Source organism: Culicoides brevitarsis, chromosome 3 (genome assembly GCF_036172545.1).
Source record: "Culicoides brevitarsis isolate CSIRO-B50_1 chromosome 3, AGI_CSIRO_Cbre_v1, whole genome shotgun sequence".
Taxonomy (NCBI): domain Eukaryota; kingdom Metazoa; phylum Arthropoda; class Insecta; order Diptera; family Ceratopogonidae; genus Culicoides; species Culicoides brevitarsis.
The window spans coordinates 14,960,986-14,984,142 of record NC_087087.1 but is presented as its reverse complement, the minus strand read 5'-3'; the positions used below and the strand labels follow the sequence as shown (position 1 = coordinate 14,984,142).

The 23,157-nt window shown below is 31.1% G+C and overlaps 2 protein-coding genes across 2 annotated transcripts; one reads left to right on the top strand and one right to left on the bottom strand.

The window, feature by feature from the left end:
• Window positions 1-779: 779 nt before the first annotated feature.
• On the bottom strand, window positions 780-21,075 carry LOC134833434 (myosin-I heavy chain). Its single transcript, XM_063847748.1, has 13 exons — window positions 20,767-21,075; window positions 18,557-18,672; window positions 15,903-15,965; window positions 13,095-13,202; window positions 12,879-13,023; window positions 10,764-12,762; window positions 7,199-8,950; window positions 4,651-5,774; window positions 3,614-3,758; window positions 3,192-3,553; window positions 2,827-3,131; window positions 1,859-2,302; window positions 780-1,798 (listed from the first exon to the last, which is right to left on the bottom strand). The coding sequence occupies exons 1-13, from the start codon at window positions 20,792-20,794 to the stop codon at window positions 1,592-1,594; spliced, it is 6,798 nt and encodes a 2,265-aa protein (XP_063703818.1). The 5' UTR covers window positions 20,795-21,075; the 3' UTR covers window positions 780-1,591.
• Window positions 21,076-21,757: 682 nt separating this feature from the next.
• On the top strand, window positions 21,758-22,493 carry LOC134834038 (cytochrome c oxidase subunit NDUFA4). Its single transcript, XM_063848554.1, has 2 exons — window positions 21,758-21,919; window positions 22,053-22,493. The coding sequence occupies exons 1-2, from the start codon at window positions 21,860-21,862 to the stop codon at window positions 22,260-22,262; spliced, it is 270 nt and encodes an 89-aa protein (XP_063704624.1). The 5' UTR covers window positions 21,758-21,859; the 3' UTR covers window positions 22,263-22,493.
• Window positions 22,494-23,157: the final 664 nt, after the last annotated feature.

The window sequence follows — 23,157 nt, the reverse complement described above, 5'->3', positions numbered from 1 at the left end:
ATCTCCTTTGTTTGAATTTCCATCATTAATTTTAATTATGTCATCTTCCAGAATATTTTTCCGTCATTTTGTTGCGATTATTCAGCTGCTAAATAGGTGTTCTTTGTAGGCTCATTTTAATAAATTCGTTAGACAAAATGTTTAGCTTTGTTTTTGAATTTAGAAGTGCTTAAATTTATTTTTTAAATTAAATTTTCATTAGCAGAAAAAATTTAACTATATTCCTTTCCATAGAATAAATTCTTCTTTTGTGAAGCCGTTTTATTTTGCTTTCCATAGAATAGAATCTGTGAAAAAAAATAAAAATTAATTAAAAATACTTAAAAATCATAAACTTACTTGTCGATACAATCCCTATTCCTCAAAAAATATTTTTTTTTAATATTCCTGTATATTATTTTTGTTTTTTATTTTCCCAATTGTTCTATATGTTCATAGTTAATTTAATCGGCAAAAATTTATTTATTTATTTTTTTTAACATTTTATTTTTGTATGTTTTTTTTCTTACTGTATTTCGATTAACTTTTGCAGTTTATTGTTCCAATTTAATTTATTTACTTTTTTTAATCAATTTTTTTATTTGATTTATTTCCTATTTATTTCGAGAAAAACTTTTAAAGTGTTAAAAACTTGTTTTTTATAAATTATATAAAAAAGCAATAATTTACAAATATTGGCGTTTTTTTCTCATCATATTTTTTTTAGTTTAGTAAGAATAAATGTTTGTAAAGCTGGTTTCAAAAATTAAGCAGTCCTCTAAATATTTTTTATTTTCTCATTGATTGATAGCTCCTTTCATTTTTGATTATTTGTTTTAAATTTAGTTTATTATTTTTTGTATAATTTAATAAGTTGTTAGGTAAAGCTTGTTATGGAAGATTGGTAAAAAATTGATTATTTTTTTTTTTGTAATATTAATATTAGGAAGTTTTTTTTATCAAAATAATCGGAGAGTATCAAAAAATTTCGTATAAATTTATTTAAGAGTATAGATAGGGTATACGCAACTAAAAGTTAACCAGCTTTTAATTAATTATTTTTAAATGCACTCAAGAAAACATATTTTTTAATATGAAGACCTTGATTTCTAAATTTTATGACTAAAAATATCATTTTAAAACGTCAGAAAATTAAAATATTTTTTTAACACTTCACAAAAAATTATCATAAGTCACTATAATTAATCATAAATAACTATAAAATCTCTTTAAAATATATCTGTGCTTCATTTTTTCTTACTATTTGATACTATTTTAGTTATTTTTTCGTATAATTCAATAAGTTTTTTTTTTATACATTTTAGTTATTTTTTTATGTTTTTTTTAGAGAATGGAGTCACATTAATTTCATTAAATAAACATTTTCCAGCTACATAACGATGTTAACCCACGTATTTATGACTTTTCACTAACTATGCAGTTGCTTTGAATGTTTTTTTGTAAGTTTTTTTTTTGTTCAATAAATTAACTTAATTCAGTTTTTGGTATAATTTTAAGTATTTTAAGCTACATTTGGCTTTAAGTTATCATTTAAATATTGTTAAGATTGATTTTTTCCACAATAAGTTGCTTATCGTGCAGTTTTTTGTCATTAACTAGGTTGCGGTGCGACCATTTGCGCATTTCCTTGTCGCAAAATGCCCGACGTTGGTCTGCCGCCTTTCGTTTGGAGTGCAGCCATGGCGGCGGCGCGATTTGATTGTGTCATCGGGTCGTTCATGAGTTGTTTTTGTTGTTCCTCCAGACGAATTTGGATGACTTCCATGTATTCGCGGATCAAATTTGCAATTTGGAAGGCCTAAAATTATTTTAATTTAATAATTTTCAATTTTTTTTAGGGAAAAATAAAATTTTTTACCTGTGATGTCGTCAAAATAACTTTCGATTGTTTCTTGTCGGAGCCCGTGATGATCATCAAGCAATTCATATTTGGACTAAAGGACAAAATCGAGCCGTAATCGTACGTGCAAAGAGTGTTCCGGGAACGATGTTCCAACAAATGCAAGCCTTTTTGGTCGACAGCGAGCCACAAAACGCGAGGCCAATTACTCGTGAACGATTGCATGACGTCAAATATCGTGGATTTGTGCAAGGGCCAGCTCTGGATGAGATTCAGGAAGGATTTTTTCGCTTCCGCTTGCGTCATGCCACGAAGACTCTGATGGTGCATGGCGACGCCGTCATGCGGAATGTTGGGCACGAAACGCGGAGGAAGACAATGACTAGCAACGAGACGATAATCAGCGGGCGTGTCTCCGCAATCGCCGAGCTCGAGTTGACTTTGGAGAGATGTAAGCATGATCTGAAAAAAAAAATCAAAAATTAATTAAAAAAATAATATTTTTTAAAAATTTTAAAAATAAAAAAAGTTAATTATGAAAGTTAATTAGTAAATTGAATTATTAATTTAAAAAATTAATTAAAATATTTTTTTTTTTATAAATTTAATTCTATTTAATTTGAAATTTAAAAAAATTAAAAATAAAAAAAAGATTCAATTGATAAAAAATCGAATTAAATTAAATATTTCTTTAAATAAAATTTTTTAATAATTAAAAAAAAAAATTTTAAAAATTAATTAAATTTAAAAATTTGAATTAAATTATAAAATTAATTTTTAAAAATTTATAAATTATTTTAAAAATAATTAAAATTAATTAAAATATTATTTAAAAATAAAAATTTTCAAAATTGACCAAAAAATTAAATTTTAAATATTAATTTATTTAATTAAATTAAAAAAATTATTTGTAATTCCATTTTTTAAACTTTTAATTCAAAAATAATTTAATTTAATTTTTTTAATTAAAAAATTTGAATACTTACAGCTTCCATTTCACTAATAGGGAACCTTTCAGTGCGAAGTCCATGCAATACTTGATGATACAAAAGCTCTTTCTCGACCGGATCCTCCAAATTCATGAATTGATCACAGAACAGATGTTTCTTGAACAAGAAGAGATGATGCTGTCGACGACATGACGCAGGTAAGTTTGAATTATTTTGGTTCTGTTGCACCGCTTGAGCCGCCGCTGTGCGATATTTCTCCCATTTTGACATAACATCAGCTATTTTTTCATCCGGAAGGAGACTCCGCTCCGATGCTCCAAGAACTTCGTAAATGGCGTAACCTAAAAAAATTTTTTTTTTCATGAAAATTTTTTTTTTATTAAAAAAATCAAAAAATTTACCTTGAGCTTGTTCCTGCAATCCAATCTTCTTCTTGACAATTTCCATAACTTCGCGCGCCGTTGAGCTCGGATGGAATTCCACGGAGTGATATTGGCCATCCATGAAGTGGAAACGCGCGTAGATCGGGCGTCGATTGATCGTACAGACAATTTCTTCGCGCGACGGAGGCCATTGACGACGACGCGTGCCTTGAGTCTTAAAGAAACATTTTTCAGCGAAACGAGCGTATTTGCCTTCTTCGGAGATGAAATCGCTGGCACATCGTTTCAAGTGGCCAATTAGATACTTTCTAACTACTTTTTGGGTTGGCAGTATGACACTACAGGCGAGCGATAGGAGAGCCCAGTGACGCAAGTTGACCCTGAATGAGTGAAAATGAGATGAGTTTCTGGCAAAAATGGGGAAGCTGAGATAAATTTACCTTGAATTGGGGTCCGGATGATCGGTTGTTTGCTTGATAAGTTGCAAGTAGAGCTCGTTCAAGAGAGATTCTTTGCGCATACAGCGATCCATGATGGATTGAATTAAGGTTATGTGTTCGTCTTCAGCGCGTTGAACGACTTCTCCTACAAAAAAAAAAAAAAAAAAAATTAATTAAAGCTCATTTTAAGAGTTAAGCGATCAAAAATGTTCATTTCGAGATCTAAAAATTTCATTTCGAGATCGAATTTTTTTTTTCGAGAGCTGCAAAGTTCATTTCAAGTCTGTAAATTCGTTAAAAAATTTAAAAACTTAATTTATGAGTTAGAAATTTCAATTCAATATTTAAAAAAAAAATTAAATGACATCAAAAAAGTTAACTTCGAGATCGAAATTTACATTTCGAGAACTTCAATTTAGATTTTTAGAGTTAAAAAGTTCATTTTGAAATCTAAAAGGCTATTTTTGAAACTAAAATCTTCAATTAAAGCGCTATAAGTTCATTTTGAGATAAAATAAATTAATTTCGAGATCTAAAAATTTCATTTCGAGATCGAAAAAAAATTTCTCGAAAGTCAAAACTTCCATTTTGAAAGCTAAAATGTTAAATTCAATATCAAAAAGCAATTCTAAGAGCTCAAATGTCTCTTCTTAGAACTATGAGACACATTCTGAATACTAAACAGATCATTTCGAGATCGAAATTTTTATTTCGAGTTCTTAAAAATCATTTTTTTAACCGGAAAAATCAATTTCATCAATAATTTGGTTCATTTCGTATTTGAGAAAGTAATTAAGGAAAAATAGGTCAATTTCAAGGTGTAAAAATTTCATTTCGAGATCTAAAAATTTCATGTCGAGATCGAAAACTTCATTTTTTCACAAATTTTAAAACTAAAAATATCAATTTTGACCTTTAAACTCGGATCATTTCGTGATTGAAAAAATTTTTAAGATAATTTCGAGTCAAAAAACTTCATTTCGAGATCTAAAAATTTCATGTCGAGATCGAAAAGTTCATTTTATCAAATTTCTTACCATTTGATCCTAATCCGGAGTAAGTAAGAACCGATTGGAACACTTGCAACATCGCTTGCTCCTCCTGATCTGGCAGTTTACTTAAGCTCTGTGGCAGTGGTTGACGACTAAACGCCCAATAAAGATGCGGAAATCCTTTGTACGTTTCGCCATGCTCTTGAGCCGTATACGATCCATGTTCCGCTCTCAACTTTTCCAACCGATGTTTCGAAAGTCTTCTCAAAGTATTTCTCAGGAATCCTCCGCTCAAATCTTGAGGCTTTCTCAATAACTCGGAATCGACCAAATGACGCCTACAAACGACAATATTGTGATGCAACCGAACTCGATCTTCGTTCGTGATGCCTTTCGCTTTTTTCGCCGGTTGTTCGTTCTCGGTGATCCAATTGGACAACGCCGGGAAGTACGAAACGATTAACGAGCCAATTTCGTGTTTTTGCGTCGTTTCGAAGACGAAACATTTTTGCTGATCTTGTCGAGTCGAGTTTTGATTCAAATTGATCGTTATAAAACTGTCACTCGGATCCAGCATGATCGACTCGATTTCATGATAACGAAACTCGAACAAGACAAATTTATCATCGGGCTTGATTAAAACGATTCCTTCCCAGTTTACGCCGAAAATCAAGTTGTTGCCGTAACTCCAATAGCCGCGATACGAAACGTTGAACATCGTGGTGCCATAAAGCGGGTACTGCATGACGCACGAAAGATACAAAACTTTGGCAGTGAGTTCGGAGCGCCCGGCTCCGTATTGTTTGTGCGCTTGAGCCAGAATTGGGATCCAAAAGTGATCTTCACGCGTTTTTGAAATTCTTTCAGGCAGGAAACTTCCGATGTCGGAGTAATATTCGGGCTTTGGTTGAGCAGCGGGATTGCCGAGAGCGACTTGAGCTTGTAAACCGGCAAGTTGGAGGGCGACTTTTTCGCTTACGGGGAACTCGTCACATTTAACGACGCCGTAAACTGCTTGAGCGTACAGCATGTTGACCTCGACAGGATCCTGGGAAAGCTCACGGTTGCTCTTGAAGATGCGTTTCTTGAAGACGAAGCGGTTTTCGCCTGATCCAAGAGTTGCGGCGTTTTTGCGGAGAGAGTTTGTGGCTTGGATTTTCGTTTGTTTTCTAAAAATATGAAAAAAAAAATTCATCAGAAATTGTCTTTTTAAACTCAAAGCAATGAAAAAAAAAAATGTTTTATGTAACAAAAAAATTCATAATATGACAATAACCGATAAAGTAACCGATTAAAACTTTGAATTAGCAAACAAGCGAATTTCAAATTTCAATCGGTTATGTAAAATTAGCTTTAAATTTGATAAAAACTGTAAATTTATGAATTAACTTTTACAATTTTGAACGTTTTTCGATAAGAAATTTAAAATTTGCTCAAATTTTTTCATATTGAATTTGGTGAAAATTCGAATTCTTAAGAAAATAAGTGATACTTTGAGTTCAAAATTATATGTTATGAAAATTAATTTTTCAAAATTTTATTTACAAAAATAGGGTTTATTTATGAAAAATCTTTCAAAATTTTTGTTGTTGCGATTGAAATTTATCAAGAATTCAAAACAAATTTTAAATGTTGTCAAATTTTTTCATTAATAAAATTTAGAATTTTAACCAATTTTTAATGATAGATATAAGAAAATTTTAAATGTATGACTTATTTCATAATTTAAAAAATGTTTTTCGCTTATTTTATTAAATTTGATAGAAAAAATTGTTAAATTTAAGGCAAAAAATTTTTCAAAAGTTAAAATATTCATAATTTTTTTAATTTTGTCTTAGGCCGCTCCAAATTTTTTTTTGAACTTTTTGTCCCATGCCCCATTTCAAAAGTTGAAAATCCAATGGGGCAAAATAAAAAAAAAGTTGAAAATATCATTAAAATTGACCGTTTTTTGGTCTTTTTTCATAATGTTTCAAGAAATTTTAAAATATTTTATATTAAATTTTAATTTTTAAGAATTTTCGAATTGAAAACGAAATTTTTTTTTCAAAATTTTTTGACAGTTATTTTTATGAATTTTTTTTTATTTAAACTTTTAACTTGAAAAATTGTTTGAATTTTGTTATTTTGTATGAAAAAGTATTTCAAATTTTTTTTTTTATTTTTTTGCCCCCCCCCATTTTGAAAAAATGTTCTTGGGACAAAAAGTTCGAAAAAAAATTGGAGCGGCCTTAATTATTTAAAATTTCAAATCATTTTTATTTTTAATTTAATTTAATTTTTTTTCTGATGAAAATTTTTTTTAAAGAAAATTTCAAAAAATATTAAAATAATTAAAAATTCTAACAGTTTTTAAAAAATTTCACCAAATTTAATAAAATTTGAAAAATTTAGCCGTAAAAACGTTCAAAAATTTTAAAGGTTATTCATAAATTTACGAATTTATCATTTTTGATCAATATTTTCACATAACCGATAAAAATTTGAAATTCGCCTCTCAGCTAATTCAAACAAAAAATCGGTTCTAAATCGGTTATTGTTAAATTATAAAAAAAGTCTCTTTTAAAGTAATTGATAAAAAAGTTCTACTTACATTTCCCACGCCGCAATAACGTCATACAAATAATCATGCGACTTGACATGCTCCTCTCCATCGGGTCTCGATTGATAAATCGCCCATCCCTCAATACTGCACAATCCCAATTTTTCCGCCAACTTCGCGACCGCATCACTTGCCGTATCCGTCGGATGCACATCAATGGCCTTCGTTCTGCCATCCAAGAAGAAAAACCGACAAACGATCGTTCCCAAACGTCTCATCGCTGCAACTTCCACACTCGATGGCGGCAATAATCTCGACGAAACCTTCGTATTTTTGCAATTATCCATACACCATTGCACATATTGTCTCAATTTTCCATCGAGCTGTTCCAAATTCTTCTTTAAAAAGCTCACAAAGTACTTGAAGAGCAACTTGCTCGGCTGAAACGCGACAATGGTCAAACAAAGTAGAAGCCACACTCGATCTGTCCATTCGGAATGCGGGCAATTCGTCGCCTGTCGCATACATTGCACAAAAATTTCATCTCGTAACTCCTCACGTTCAATTCCTTGCCCGATTATGAACTGAATAACCGTTAATTCTCGTTCGCCATTTAGTTCGCCGCGCAAATACTTGCAAAGTTCCCGGAAAATGTTACAAGCAATCTGAACATTTTCGGGATCGTACATGTGAATATGCGACGAAGGGATGGAATTTCCGCGGTAATACGTGATCATCTCGTATTTCGGCACAAGTTCGACACTTTTCTTGCCTTTACGTGTCAAAGTCGCCATAATTGTTCCCTCAGGTGATCTTTCGTGAGCGTTAAAGTGATTTTCAGCAAATTCCAGGATATCGTTGTAAATATCGTCGCGCAAATGTTTGTCTTCGCGCTCGGAAATGTCAAGTTGGTGCATTTCCTGCAACTTTTTCTCGACCCGGTACTTGCGACGTTGTTCGCGTTCGCCATGATGACGATCCCCAGTTGAAGAGGCTCGTGACGACGGTCGACTATGCTTCGGAGAGGAAGGTGACATGGGTCCTGATCGATTTTGCGGGGATTGAGAACGCAAAACCGCGGGACTTTTAGGCCGTAATTTGTGAGTTCCGTTCTCGTGGATGAGATTATGGGCATGCGGAGGCGGAGCAGGTGCCTGATTCTCCAATGCGAGAACTTCACTCACTTCGGGCAACGGAGGCAACGGGGGCATTGGCAATTCTTTCATTTGTTGCATTTGATGCATCTGGATTTGCTGCGAAATTTGTTGTTGTTGCTGGTGTTGTTGATGCTGAAGATGCAAATGAGTGACAGCTTCGTAAATTGGCTCCTCTTTTCGCTTATTTTGAACTTTTGTCGTTTGAGTGACATTTTCGATCGTGTTTCCGTTGATTGGCTTCACGGGCGGGGGTGGCGGAGGCTCTTTCGGTTCGGGTAATGATGGCACTCCCATCTTTGGTTTCGTCAAAGTGTTGTTATTTATCGCATTTCGATCATTAGTCAAGCCCTCGATCTCTTGTTGAATCACCGTTTCAAGCTCAACATCCAAATCTTCCACTAAATTGTCCATTTTTTCGCCAATTTCGTTGATAATTTGGTTAGAATTGCTCAATTCCTTGTCCCCGACGGGCGTAACTTCGCTCAAAAACGCGAATAAATTGTCCAAATCGACGGATTCGTTGCTGTGTTGGTTGGAAGATGAGGAACTCATGCCGTTCGTGTCCATTGAAGATGATGTCGAACTGAGTTTGGAGTTGATTTGTTCCGCCATTTGCGATAATGCCATGATTTCTTGCTTGGCAGCCCTAAAAATGAAAAGAAAAATTAGAATTTGTTCGAAAAATTTTAAAAATTTGATGAAAATGGAGTGATTTTTATGGAAATTTAATTTTTAAAAATAATTTCTAAATAATTTCTAATCTAAAACTAAATAAAAGCGAACGATTGACAACATTTATGAATGTAATGTGGGTGAATGACTTTCCAAATAAGACATTTAGACATCTAGCTTACCCCTTTTTAGAACTTTTCTTATTTGGTTTACTATTTTTTTGTGCATGCGAGTCATTATTGTGTTAGTTTAAAAGGGAAAAATGTTAGTTAATATAAAATTTTTTGAGACAAATTCTACTCTACAAGCCAAAAAATTTGCGTTTTCTCACAAAAATCAAAAGTACGAGAAACATTCGAAAAATTAAATTTTTAGTTTGTTCTGTTTATGAGGTTTTAAGCAAAATTTAAAGTTTTTAAAAAATAATTATTTTCTACGTGTTAAAAAAATTTTTAAAAATATTATTTTTAAGAAATTTTAAGATTTTCCTATTTTTTTCAAAAATTTTAAATAAAAATTATTTATTTTTCAATTTTTATTTCAAAAATTATTTTTTAATTTCTTTAAAATTTTTTTGAACTTTTTGTCCCATGCCCCATTTCAAAAGTCGAAAATCCAATGGGGCAAAATAAAAAAAAAGTTAAAAATTTTAAGAAATTCTTCAATTTAAATTAAAATTTTTTATTGAAATACTAAATTTTTTTAAATAAAAATTATTTTTTTCTATTTTGAAGAAAATTTAAGATATTTTAAATTTTTTTCAAAATTTTTCAATCAATTTTCTGTTAAAAATTTTATTTAAAAAAAATTAAATTAATATTTAATAAATTATTAATTTTTATTTTGATTTTTTTTTTAAATATTTTATTACAAAAATTAATTTTCTAGTTTCTTAAAAAAAAATCTTATAAATTTTCAAAAAAGTTTTATGAAATTCTTCAATTTTTTAAGTTTTTGATGAAATATTAAAAAAAAATAAATTAATAATGTTTTCAGGCTTTGGAGAAAATTTTTGATTGTTACATTTTTTTTAAACTTTTACAATGATCAAAATTTATTAAATTAATAAAAATTAAAATAAAAATCTTAAATTTTTCATGATTTTCTAAAAAATATTTTATTTCTTAAAATAGTTTAATACCTAATGTTCTTATAATTTTTAAATTAAAAATCATAAATTTTCTTTAAAATAGTAAAAATTAATTTTATTTAATAAAATTGAGTATTTAAAAAAAAAATGAAGAATCTCTTGAAAAATTATTGTAAATTTGCAACAAGCTTATCAAAAATTAAAAAAAAATAATTTTGGTAATAAAAATCGTATAGTTATATAAATTGCTTGAAAATTTTTGAAAAAAATTTAGAATATCTTAAATTTTCTTCAAAATAAAAAAAACCTAATTTTTATTTAATAAAATAAAGTATTTCAATAAAAATTAAAAAAAAAAAATTGAAGAATTTCATAAAACTTTTTTGAAAATTTATAAGTTTAATTTATTGAAAATTTTAAGAAACTAGAAAATTAATTTTTGTAATAAAATATTTTTAAAAAAATAAAAAAAAAAAATTAATAATTTATTAAATATTAATTTAATTTTTTTTAAGAAAATTTTTTAAAGGGAAAATCAAATTTTTTAATTAAATTAAATTTTTAACAAATTTTTTAAATAATTTTTACTAAAAATCTCTAATTTTTTCTCAAATTTCCCCCGCACATAACCTCATTTTTTCCAAAATTCAATAAAAATACTCGAAAAAGAAATTTAAAAATTACTAATTTCTCATACCTTTCACTCTCCTCCAACGCCAATCGATCAGCTTCCGCTTGTTCAGCTTCTCTCTGCTTCCTTTCCGCTTCCAACCTTTCCCTCTTCCGCATTTCCTCCTCAACTCTTCGCATTTCCCTCAACGCTGCCGCAACTTCTCTCGCAAAGACGCCCCTCAAATGCGACTGAATCACAATCGCCGCGCGCCTCATTCGCAGGAACTGAATTCGCTGTTTCCAACCCCTGTACGCGTGCTGAATTCGCAGGGCTGCATTTCTTGTTTTGCTGAATTTCTTTTGTTCGAGATATCTCTTAAAATTGCGCTGAATAACGATCGCTTTGCCATTAATGACGCGATTTCGGGCGTCTTCGAGCGGTTCATGGACCTTATTTCGCAGAAAAACTTTACTTTTGCCCAGTTGCCATTCCGTGCCAGGAACATTCAATTCAGCAATGACCGAAAGCACTTGATTCCGAATCGTTTCGACATATTTGGTCTTTCGCGTGAGACATTGATACCGATAAATGAACTCTTCAAAGGACAAATGAATCGGAAAGCCCTCACGACGAATCCGGATGATATCCAGCATTCCGAGGTATTTTAGTTGATCGAGCACGAGTTGATCGTCGTAGTCGTTTGGCAGTTTATCGGAATTGGGTTTTATGCAACGAACGTACCACGGATTTGTGCTTTGCAGGACATCCACGAGTGCTTGGAGTTGTTGCCGGAACATGTCACTTACAGTTAATTTGCCTTTTGAGGTGTTTCGGGAGACAGTTCCGAGTCCATTTGCCATATTTGTGGTCTGGGATTGCGCCAAAATCGACAGGAGATCTTGGAATGAAGACAATTCTTGGACAAAGGGGTTCTCGCTGCGACTCATAAAGTCGAAAAGGACATCTTGTTGCACATCGCGATTCTTGTCGACGAACCCCTTGACGGTATAGGCGACGCAACCCGCATAATGCTTCACAATGAACTCCGTTTCCCATCGACGACGATCCGGAGCTTTTTCATAACTCGGATGAGTTTCGAATTCGGCATGGAGATTGGTCAAGTAACCCGTATCGGAGCCCTTTGGCATGTGACATTGCTCCGTAAGCAGTTTCAGGATGCAACGCGGCGGTTTTTCAATTAATTCCAAACATTGCGTGTTATCGGTGAACTGAATGTGCGAAAAAGTGATTTCTTCTTGTTTGTAAATTTCCTGTTCTATGGCGAAAACGTAATGATTGAAGAATTTGTGCAACTTTTCGTTCGTATAATTGATGCAAAGTTGTTCGAAACTGTTCAACGCGAAATTTTCAAAGCCGAAAATGTCCAAAACGCCAATTACGCGCGATGTATCCTGCCCCGGGTTGATGCACGTGTTGATATGACTGATAAGCCATGCAAAAGTCCTCGAGTAAAGTGCTTTTGCCATCGCATGTTTGTTCTCCCGAGCCTCCTGGACCTTCAACGGGATCTCTGTGATGTTGCCGCGCACGTTTATCTGGCGTTTCAAGCAACACTGCTTCAAATCCTCTTCCTGCAAGCCCAAAAGTTCAGCCACTGTCGCGACAATTTCCTTGTCTTCCGGTATAAATTCGCAATTTTCGCCGTCGACATCCTCAAAAGTCAAATTTCCAAGCCACAAAATGGCACTTAGCACCTTAAAGATGCCATCGATGATATTTTGGGGGATTTGCAGCACGTTGAAGGCCAAACGAAGCGCATCGAACTTCTTTTGTTCGCATGCGATATCGATATCGATGTCCCCGGAGGCGTTCAAGTACTTGTAAAATGCTGGATCTCGCAGATGAAGTGCTGTGGCGACTTCTTTGTTGGTTTTTCCCTCTGCCACGAGTTGATATAGCACATGGTAATTCCGTTCGTCGGGCGATTGGAAGGTAATTCGTGATTGTTCGAGCAGGTAATCTTGTATAATGCATCCCTTGATGGTCCATTTGGAGTCGAAACAGACTTGCATGAATTTTCCGAAGCGCGAACTGTTGTCATTTCGGATGGTTTTGGCATTGCCTGTGCAATTAAAAAAAATATTCTCACTTAAAATCGATAATTGGAGCAATTTGTCGTGTCGGTCAACATACTACTTGATGTTCACTTGACACGCAATGCAAAAAAAAATTACTTACCGAATGCCTCGAGAATTGTATTTGCTTCCAAAATTTGTTGTTGTACCCATGTTGATACGTCGCACGTTACCGAACACAAATACTGCAGCACGAATTTGGTTGTTTCCGTTTTGCCAGCGCCAGATTCGCCGGATATGACAATAGACTGTAAAATTTTTAAGCAAAAAAAAGGTCAATGTCTTGTTTTTTTTTTCTTTTTTTACAGACGAAATTTACCTGATTGACGTTGTTGTCCCGCAAATGTTTGAAGGAAGCTTCCGCTAATGCGAAAATATGCGGTGGCAGGTGACCTAATTTCTGATTTTGGTATTTGAAGACATAATCCTGTGGATTAAAAATGAAAAATTTATGATTTAGTTTCATGCGAAGTAATGTTGTTGTGGTTTTTAATGCGGTTTCAAGCGCGTTCCTTTGTTCAAATAGTAAAATTTTTGCGTAAGAACTGAGAAAAGTAGGCTAAAAACGTTTTTACATCATGTTAAGTACCGCACTTTATTCAAAAAATGAAACTTGTGCAATAATTGCGAAATAATTATAACAGAAAACTTCATTCATTGGCACTTGGGAGTTCAAACTCGGGGGATTTTCGATTCTCGAGGATTTTTAAATCTCGAGTTTCGGATTGGAATTTTTCAGATTTTTGAAAAAAATCAAAATTTTCGTTGAAATCAGGTTAATAGTATGTTTTTTTTTAATTTTTAAAACATAAAAAAATATGGATGTTAAATAGAGGTCAGAGAATTTCGGGACCCCAAAAATTCTATAAAACTCGACAAAATACATAAAAATTCTTTTTATAATTTCTTATTTAATTCTTTGAAAATTCATGTATTCTTTTATAATTTTCAGTTAAGACAATATCTCCAAAAACCGAAACTTTTAATTTATATGCAAGGCCCGCGTAAGAAGCTTGTCTTGCTTGAATAGCAACAAACAGGAGAACATGAACAACCCATATGGAGAAGAACAACGAAAACGATGAAGATATGTTAGAAGTTCATTAGGCCAACTTCTTATTAACCAACATTTTTATGAATAGATGGCAAAAAAAACAAAAGCTTTTACTTAAGCAATTACTTAGCTGGTAATTTGCTTTTTGCTTTTGCTTAAGTTAAAGCAAAAAGCAGAATCTCATAATTTGCTTTTGCTTTTGCTTAAACAGAAGTAAAACTAAAAACTTTTTATTCAATTTGACTTAATTTTATTAAAAATTGGAAATGAAAAGGTAAGTGATACCGAAATCTAAGCCACTAAAATTTAAAAAGTAAAAATTTAAGTGAAAAACTGTACCACATGAAAACAGATGATGAAGAAAAATCGAGGAAATAAAGGTCGCAAAAGCATTTTTCAAAATTTTTTAAAAAAAAATAATTAAGAGACTTAGATGGTCTGAATAATCTCAGGGGTGTTAATCGGGAGAATTTTCTGAAGACAATGAAACGCGATGATATTTTTCTTCTTTATTTGTTCACTTCGGTTGTCAAATTGAAGTAGTTAATCCTCATGATCTATAAATTTTATTTTATTTTGTCGAAAAACGGAAGGGCCCAATATATTTCAGTTTTCTTTTTTAACTTATTTTAGATGTTTTTTGCACTTATTTTTGTGTCAATTTTTGCTGATTTTTGACGTTAAAAATTAGCATCCAAGTTGTATGCTATTTGAATTATTTAAACTTGGGAGTTTAAACATGGTCCAAGGATTACATCAACGGTAGTATTTAAATTTAAATCGTCCGAATCGTAGTATTCAAATCGTTAGTTCAAGTTACTTTTTTATGGAAGCTATGATTCTTCCTCATGTTAAATTTCAAAATTTTTGACGAAAAACGGAAGCAACAAGTTTTTTTAGGTTAAGTAATGTCGCTTCTTTTTGAAAATTTTGAAGTCTCATATCATTGGAGAAAGGTTGGCTTTTTTAATTATGTTTGTAATTTCAATTACATCAATCTATCACATTTGGACAATCAGTTACGTTTACTTATTCTTTGTGCTTTTTTATTTTAGTTTTCTTCTATTTTTATCATTACTGAATTTTATTTACTTTAGCTAAAAATTTACTTTTTTATGTTTTCTTTTTGAAATTTGTCTGAAATTCTTACGCCTAAAGATTTTTGTTTGCTTTGTTCCTTAATCGAACATTTGATTCAAAAATAATATAGGTACCGAGAAATTTCCCGAGACTCGAACTCCCGAAATTTGCAATCCCCTTTAACACTTCTACTTCATGTTTAAAAAAATAAAACATGTTCTGATAAAAAAAATTACATTCATTCAAAAATGATTTAAATCTTTTGTACCATCATAACGAACCGCATTCGAGGAAAGTTTATTTAATTAACACTCGGTTTGATTGACTCTCCTCGTCTGTCAATTAATCGGTTGGTTATTAAATAAACGATTAAATCACTAAACAAATAAATTTAAAGTCTTCTTTATATTCAAAAACAATTTTTGACGGTCATTGACCTGAAGTTCTTAAAAATTTGCTATTTTGATAAAAATTCATCGTCATGGGAAAGTGAATTTAATTTGAGAATTTTTTGAATCTAAAACGACTTTTAAAAATTTATTGCATATCTAAATTTTTTTGCTTCTTATAAGAAACTGCAGCTTTTAAAGCATATTTTTTGTTACGGTCAGTTGATTACATTTCCCTACAGATTTTACGTCATAACTGCTCCGAAGTCGTCAATCTTGACAGTTTCACGCACTAATGACCCTCTTTACTACCACGTTAATTGCTTGTGGTTTGTCGTTTTTTTTACTATGATTTTCGAAGAGGAACGCCCAGCTGCTTGCAGTTATTTTGAATTTACTCGTGAGTCTCGTCTAGACAAACGTGATTCAATTTTTTCACATCATTAAAACGTTTTTGCTCTCTTTTTCGTTTTTCATGAGTAGTAATTTCTTTGAAATGCGAGAACAATGTAAATTTTTTGAAAAGCGAATGACATGAAAAGGTCAAAAGGCGAGAGACGAACGCATTAAAAAAACACAAAAAAATATCATAAGTGTTACTTACCGTCGAGTAGCAGTCAATTTCCTTGTATGGATTAACCGAGACCAAAATTGTACCTGTATAAGTCTGTTTACGGATAAAAAGATTCGCTAAGGACCGTGTTTTGTTTACAAATTTCAAGTATTTTTTCTGGATGCCAGATTAATTAATAAATAAAAAAAACTTTAATAAAAGAAGAAGAAAAGAAACGTGGAGAGTCGTAAATCTTCGTGACGTCATCCAATAAATAAAAATTAAAGCATGTTAATTCTTCAACAACTTCTCTTTTTTCGGTCTTAAAATAGATTCGGAACATAAAAGAGCCGTTTAATAGATTTCAATTTGTCTTCTCTTCTCTTTGAAATGTAATTTTCTAACACGCCATATGCCCTGAAATTCGTTTATTTCCAACAAGACTGGAAATCTAGTTGAATTCTTAAAACCTTGACACTCATCTCGTCTCATATGACGGATGTAGAAGTTTTAGTTCTGAGATAAGTCGTTGAAGCACTTGCATTTTAATACATAAATAAATTATAAATTGATAAAAAATGCACGTTTATCAATGAATCAAATAAAGGTCGCTTCCTGTTAGTTACGCTGCGTGCTATTTCACTGTTCTACTCTACTGGAATATGTAAGTCATCATGTGCTTTGTTTGTATTTTTATTTTATGGATGGAACAAGAGAGTGAATGAATGAAAAAAAAATTATAAAAGAATTCACTTGCAAAATTAGAATAATAATAATGGAGCACTTGTAATGGTTGTGTTGAATTAATGTTCTAGGCGTTAATTTATGCAAATCTGAATGGAATTTTATTTTAACACAACATAAAGTTGTAGAATTTTTTTAAGAGTTTGAGGTTATATGAAAGCGCATTTTGATTAGTTTTTTATTCGAAATTTGTAAGAATTTAAAAATCGGTCTAAATTGTTAAAAAAATAAATTTTTGGTAAGTTTCAAGTTCCAAAAGGTTTCTTTCAGTAAAATTATCTTAAAAATCCTGACAAAAGTAATCAACCTTCAAAACAACTTATGAACCTTAGAATCGAAATGAAATATTTTCAAGAAGTAAATTGTCAAACTTTGGCTTCGACCTTCAAAATGACTTCTTCTGAAGATTCTCAACAAGTTTGTTAATCAAAGCCAACGTTTGACAATTTTCTTTTTGAAAACAATTCATTTCGATTAACCGAATTATAAGGTTCAAAAGTTTTTTTTTGAAAACTGAGTATTTTTATCAGGAGCTCCAAAATAATTTTACTTAAAGGAACCTTTTTGAACTTAAAACTTGGCAAATATTTCTTTTTATATCAATTTAGACCGATTCAAAAATTCTTACAAATTCAGAACATTATTCAAACTATGGAGCTCAGACAGACAAAAATGTCTTTCATTACTAAAATTCACTTCTAAAATGCATTAAAAAGTGAAATTCTATAGATTTGTTTAGAAAAGAACTTTTTGTTATTACTAATTCACCATAAAAATCACTATTGTATGAATTTCCCTCAAAATTCATATAGAAACAATTCAACTCTTTTATAGCTGTATTCTATAACAAACCCATAAATAGAAAATCAGGATAAATCAACAAGGAACCATTTACAAAGGTGACCTATTTCCTGTATGAATTATATAAAGTTAATTTTTTCTCCTATTTTTACACCTTTTCTTTTGCACTTTGCTTGTTTTTCCATTCATTCCCAGTCTCTATCCTGAATACGAGTTTGATCTGACCTAGATTGGATCTGTTGAACATAGAAAGGTGTGTAAAGTCTATCACGTAATATTAAATATTGCTATAAGCACTGTTTCCGTATTGAATTGAAGATTATATAAGACGATAAAACTTCATTTCAGTTTGAAACATTTTTTTATATAGTGCAGTCGAAAAGTTCAATAAACTCCCTCAATGTCACTCAAAAAAAAATGTTTGAGTTCAAAAAAGACTACAATGCATTTTTGTAGACCTCCATTGTATTCTAAGAACAAAACATAAAAAAAAACTGATGATAAATCACTTTTTTTTAACAACTGCACTAATTGTGTTAAATCCTTTTCACACGTCGATCTGGTTACAAAAATTTATCACGAAACTTTTATCATCGTCATAAAATCGGTCAGATTATGATATAACGTTGTATGTTAACAAACAAGAGCGTGAATGATTCACTCGTCAAACATCTCATTTCAGAGGAAAGTTAATCTTGTATTCATACAATGACGTCATTCGTTCATTGAGGTGGCTTGATTACAAAAGAAAAGAATTTTAGACCTTGAAATTGTTGTTTGTTTAGATGCATACGTTAAAAATTCTAACAACGTACAATGAAAAAATTTAATGAATGATTCATTGAAATGTAATTCCACTGATTATCTTTCGTATTTTGTGCTTACTCGAGCACGTAAGTGTCTAAAAAGTTCATTTTCTATGGTTTTTTTTACTCAACCAATTGCGGAGTACAAACCGCGGATTAACAGCTTTTGCTATTTTTTTCTAATCCGATTGTGTGTGTCATTATTGCATTTGCTGCATTTCATTATCACTTCTTTAATACTTTTTTCAATAGCACGAGCGGAGGTTTTGTGAATAAAAACACTTCCGTAAACAATTTCACATTTCTTTTAACACAAAAATTTAAAACATTATTTTCTTTTTGGAAAAAGGATACGTAAACTTCATCTCGTTGATATCTGACTTTCAGATTTCTGTTGATGCCCTGCTCATCGATATCTGAAATGCATGTCATGTCGGGTATTCCCTTGTCTGGCAGTGAGCTGACTCGGCCTATAATTACACAAAAACGAAAGAAATTGTTTAAAAAAACTGCCAAGATGTATCGATGAACTCCTTTGTGACCTAATTCGTGCTCAATTTATTTAAAAACTCTCAACACACATCGTAAGTATCATCATCATCAGGTAAATGACCTTTTTATGTATTTTAAAAAACCCTTTTTGGCTACCATTCAACACAGCAATAACAAAACAACATGAGATAATGCGTTGCTTTATGGAGCAACATTGTGTGTCTGTGTGTTGAGAGCAATAATTCACTTTTCTTATATTAAAACAGCAACAAAAAAAATACACTGCTACGTCATTTTGATTGCGGATACAATGTAGCACGTGAACAGCTGACGCATAGGCATACCCAAATATTCGCATACGTCATCGTTGTTGATTCGATTAATATTGGTGATGTACGAAGCAAAACAATAAATGAATACAAATTTCGGGATGATTTTTATGGACAAGTCAAGTGATCGTAAAGAGCTTCCTATTATCTCTCTTTCTTTTTTGTACAAAAAAACGGGTCGTTGATGCATATTAATGAGTTCTTTATCATCAAAAAACTACTTGAATAGTCATTCTGAACAGAAGTTGAACCCAAACAGAATTTAATCAAAACAGAAGAAAGTGACTTGAGAACGATAGTTCATATTTTACGTGTTAGTATATCGGTAAGTATCGCCAATGAGTTTTGGTATGAGGCTTTGACTTCAATAAGGTTGATGAATCTTTTGTAAATTTTTCAATTTCTTTAGTTGTCAATTTGATGAATATGAGATTTCATTCAATTCCTTTAAATTCACTTATTAAGTCCTCCTTGATTTCTTTAAAGCGATTTGTGGATGGCAGACATCGATTTTTTTACTGATTGGTCACTGCAAGTATTCGGATAAAATTTCTATAAGGCTTTAGTGACGCACATGAAGGTTCAAGATCAGTAGCTCAAAAGTTCCGTGTCAGTACATCGATATGTATCCTCGCCATTAAACCCAAGCTGGAGTATTGTAGATAATAATTTCTTATATCCTCACATTTTCTATCCATTGAAGTTATTTGATATTGAAGCTCTCTCCTTCATAAGTTAATGTCCCGTTAAAAGACATTTGAACAGAAATTAATCAAAACAGCAGAAAATAACTTTAGAACAATACATTTCAAAATTTTCCATGTTAGTATATCGATAAGTATCCTCGCCAAATTCGTTGTCTCCTTTTATTATAATTGCTTTTTAACATTTTCGTTTTGATTGTTTTCGATGATTCACTTGTTTTGATACCGGTTTAACTTCTTTTTGATTTCTTTCATTCATTCGCTGGATTACGAGTTTACGACTCCATGACTCATCGCCAAATCATTAAGCTTGACGAGACACAATTATGCTAATTAAGGTCCCTTGTTGAGAGTTTTCGGAGAAAATCGCCACTCTGCCTAAAAAACAAAGGTCCAAACAAAATAAATACTTTTTTTTTAAACATTTGAATAACAGATGTTCTCATGTCTCATTATTTATGATGTTTCAATGCAACATAATATGCTGTCCAAGTTCCGTATGTTGTACGAAAAATAAAAAAAAAGACAAGAGAATTCACAATAATATCACTTCGCTATTGTATTCACCAAAGAAAGACAATGTTACTGTTCTATTAGGCAAAGTATTAACCGAAATGCACAACAAAAGTTCATTCATTCATTGATTTTATTTTAATGTCCCTCATGTTTGTATGTCGACGACGACGACGTCGTTTTCGTATACTGCCATAGGACATTTTTTATTGCTGTATGACGACTTCTTGTATTTTTGTGTTTCAACATCTCGCTATTCTTCGAGTTTCAATATTTTTTTTTGCAATATTTGCATTTTTGCTTATTCCGAGTTAGTCACTTTTTCAATAGAACTGCGTTAATAACTTTTAGACTTTTCACTACACAGAAGGGTGTGTTTTTCCCATTTTTCTTTGTACCGAAGTTTAGTTTGCGAATTTTCAGTTTTTCGCAATTTTTTCGCAGTTTTAAACATTTCAAGCACAAATTAGCACGGCACTCGAGGTCTCAAAGGAGTTTTCTGTGAAAATAATCGAAGATATCCTACCATCCAGAGTAAAAACTGGGACAGCCATGATGTCTCTGTGTGTATGGGGTGTGTGTGTGTTGTATGGTGTAAAAATTTATCAAATATCCTTTTGGGAAAAATTTTCACTTATTTTTGCACTTTTTGTAAATGTTTTCTATCAAAAGGAATCATTAAACGTGTTTTATGATAAACATTGTCGCGGAATCATGTGAAAAAAATGGAAGTTGAACGCAATTTACGACTTTTATTTTACAAAAAAGAGGTCCCTTTTTTCCACTAAAAATTAATATATATATATATGAAACACGGACTAGCACATAAACACAAGTCTAACCACGACGAAGTCTCAAAATGAACTAAACTTCTGAATGCGTGAACGTTTGTCGTGATGTTGTTGTGTTTATCAGACATATGACTAAAAAGAGGGAGAGCGAAGTTTGTTCATTTTGAGAGTTAGGAGAAAATTGAAATGGAGTTTTGTGCAAATCAAAATTTCGTTTTAATTAAAATTTGAATAAATAAATAAAATAAAATTAATAATTCATTAAAGATTTAATTAAAATATCAAAAAATCATAAAAAAAAAACAAAAATGTATAAAAAAATAAAATTTTATTAAAAATTGTTCTTTAATACTTATAAAAATCAAATTAAAAAAAAAATTATATAAATTTAAATTAAATTAAAAAATTAAATATTTAAAAATTAAATTAAAAATTAAGATTAAAAGAATTTTAAAAATAAAAATTATCCTGAAAGAACTTCATTTTTTATTTAAAATACTTGTTTTTAAATAAATTTGTCAGTTTTTTACTTTTTTTAATTTAAAAATTTAGAAAAAAATATGTATTTTGTTAATTTTAGTTCAGAACTTAAGTTTTTCTATCATTTTTTTTTTTAATTTTAATAAAATCTCTAATGAATTATCACAAAAAAATTGATTTCAAAAACTTACCTGTTCATTTTGACGAAAAATCAAGCCCAGTGTTCATTCAAATGTCAATTTGACGTGCCCCTGCTCGCAAACGAAACTTTTTTTCATTCTTCTCGAGAGTGTGAAAATCAATTTCCAATTTTTTCCGAAGTTTAAAGACGCTAGAACTCCCGAAAAAATGATGAACCATGAACGGGTCCAAGGCTTGGACATGAAAAGCCTTAAAAAGCATCCATCGGTAAGTAAATTATCGGCGTCTTGCCAAAAACATTCGAGAAAAGTTTATAACCAAATGTTACGTCACCTGAACGAACTGCGATTTGCGCAAAATTCGCCTCTTAAAAATTTCTTGTTTTTGTTTCTCCTTTTAGTTGATTCCATTGTTCGTCATTGTCGGCGGCGGAGTCTTGATGGGTGCCGCATACATGATTCGTTGCGCCACGAAGAATCCCGACGTTTCCTGGAATCGCAAAGCCAACCCCGAACCAAATGAGGCCTACAGAGCCAAACAATACAAATTCTACTCCCCACTCACAGACTACACCGGTTTGGAGTCTCCCGCCCCCAAATACAAGGATTAAATGGTCATCTTCAGCTCTTTCACAAACGTTTTAAGCAGTAGTAGTACATGTATGAGAAACTAACATCAAATAAACATACAAACAACCATGTTCAAAGTTATAATCGGCTAACAAAAAAATCAAGAACATTTTTTTTCTCTTTTCAACCAAATAGTTTTGGTCAAAATTCCTCCAAATAATCAAATGGAATATGCGAAATAAAGGTTAAAAATAAAGACAAAAGTAGATGTTGATGTGTTTTTCAATTAAGAATATCACAGGTCATCTCCATGTGTCACTCGTGAAAGTTTGGCGATTGGCCAATATCAACCAAAAATTGTTTGTTATCAAATGCTTTATATAGAAATTCGAAAGATTTGCAGTCAGTTGCTGCAGTAATGCAATTTTTCATGACAATACTTTGAAAATCGCTTTTGCTAATTCAATTTTTCGTAAATTCACATTTTTGTACTCCTCAAAATTTGTTTTGGAATTAGGCCGATACAATTATCCAATACGATTTTTCGAAAACTAAGAAAATTTCTAGTTTTTTTAGATTTTTTGAAAATGTTCAAATTTTCATTAAAATCGTTCAAAAGTCAAAAAAAGTTAAAAATTAAAACAAAAAAAAAATCATAAAAATTAAATTTAAAAAAATTTAAATTATTTTTTAAAATATTAAAAAAAAAATTCCTTTAAATTTGAATTTGATGGAAGTTCAAAGTTTTTCTACAGATTAAAAAAAATATTTCAACTTATTGAAAATTTACAAATTACAAAATCAAAATTATATCGTTTCTTGAATCTCTTAAAATTTTGAATACTTGTTCAATCTTAAATTGATAAAAAATGTAAGAAATATATTTTTTTAAATTTTTTTTTCAGAACAAAAAAGAATAAATAAAATTTTAAAAGT

Excerpts from the sequence above, each read along its gene's own strand:
- LOC134834038 (XM_063848554.1), top strand. The coding sequence starts at position 21,860 with ATGATGAACCATGAACGGGTCCAAGGCTTGGACATGAAAAGCCTTAAA. Across the intron at positions 21,920-22,052 it reads GCCTTAAAAAGCATCCATCG|TTGATTCCATTGTTCGTCAT; the intron begins GTAAGTAAATTA and ends TTCTCCTTTTAG.
- LOC134833434 (XM_063847748.1), bottom strand. The coding sequence starts at position 20,794 with ATGGCTGTCCCAGTTTTTACTCTGGATG. Across the intron at positions 3,554-3,613 it reads CATCCGGACCCCAATTCAAG|GGTCAACTTGCGTCACTGGG; the intron begins GTAAATTTATCT and ends TCACTCATTCAG. Across the intron at positions 2,303-2,826 it reads CTATTAGTGAAATGGAAGCT|ATCATGCTTACATCTCTCCA; the intron begins GTAAGTATTCAA and ends TTTTTTTTTCAG.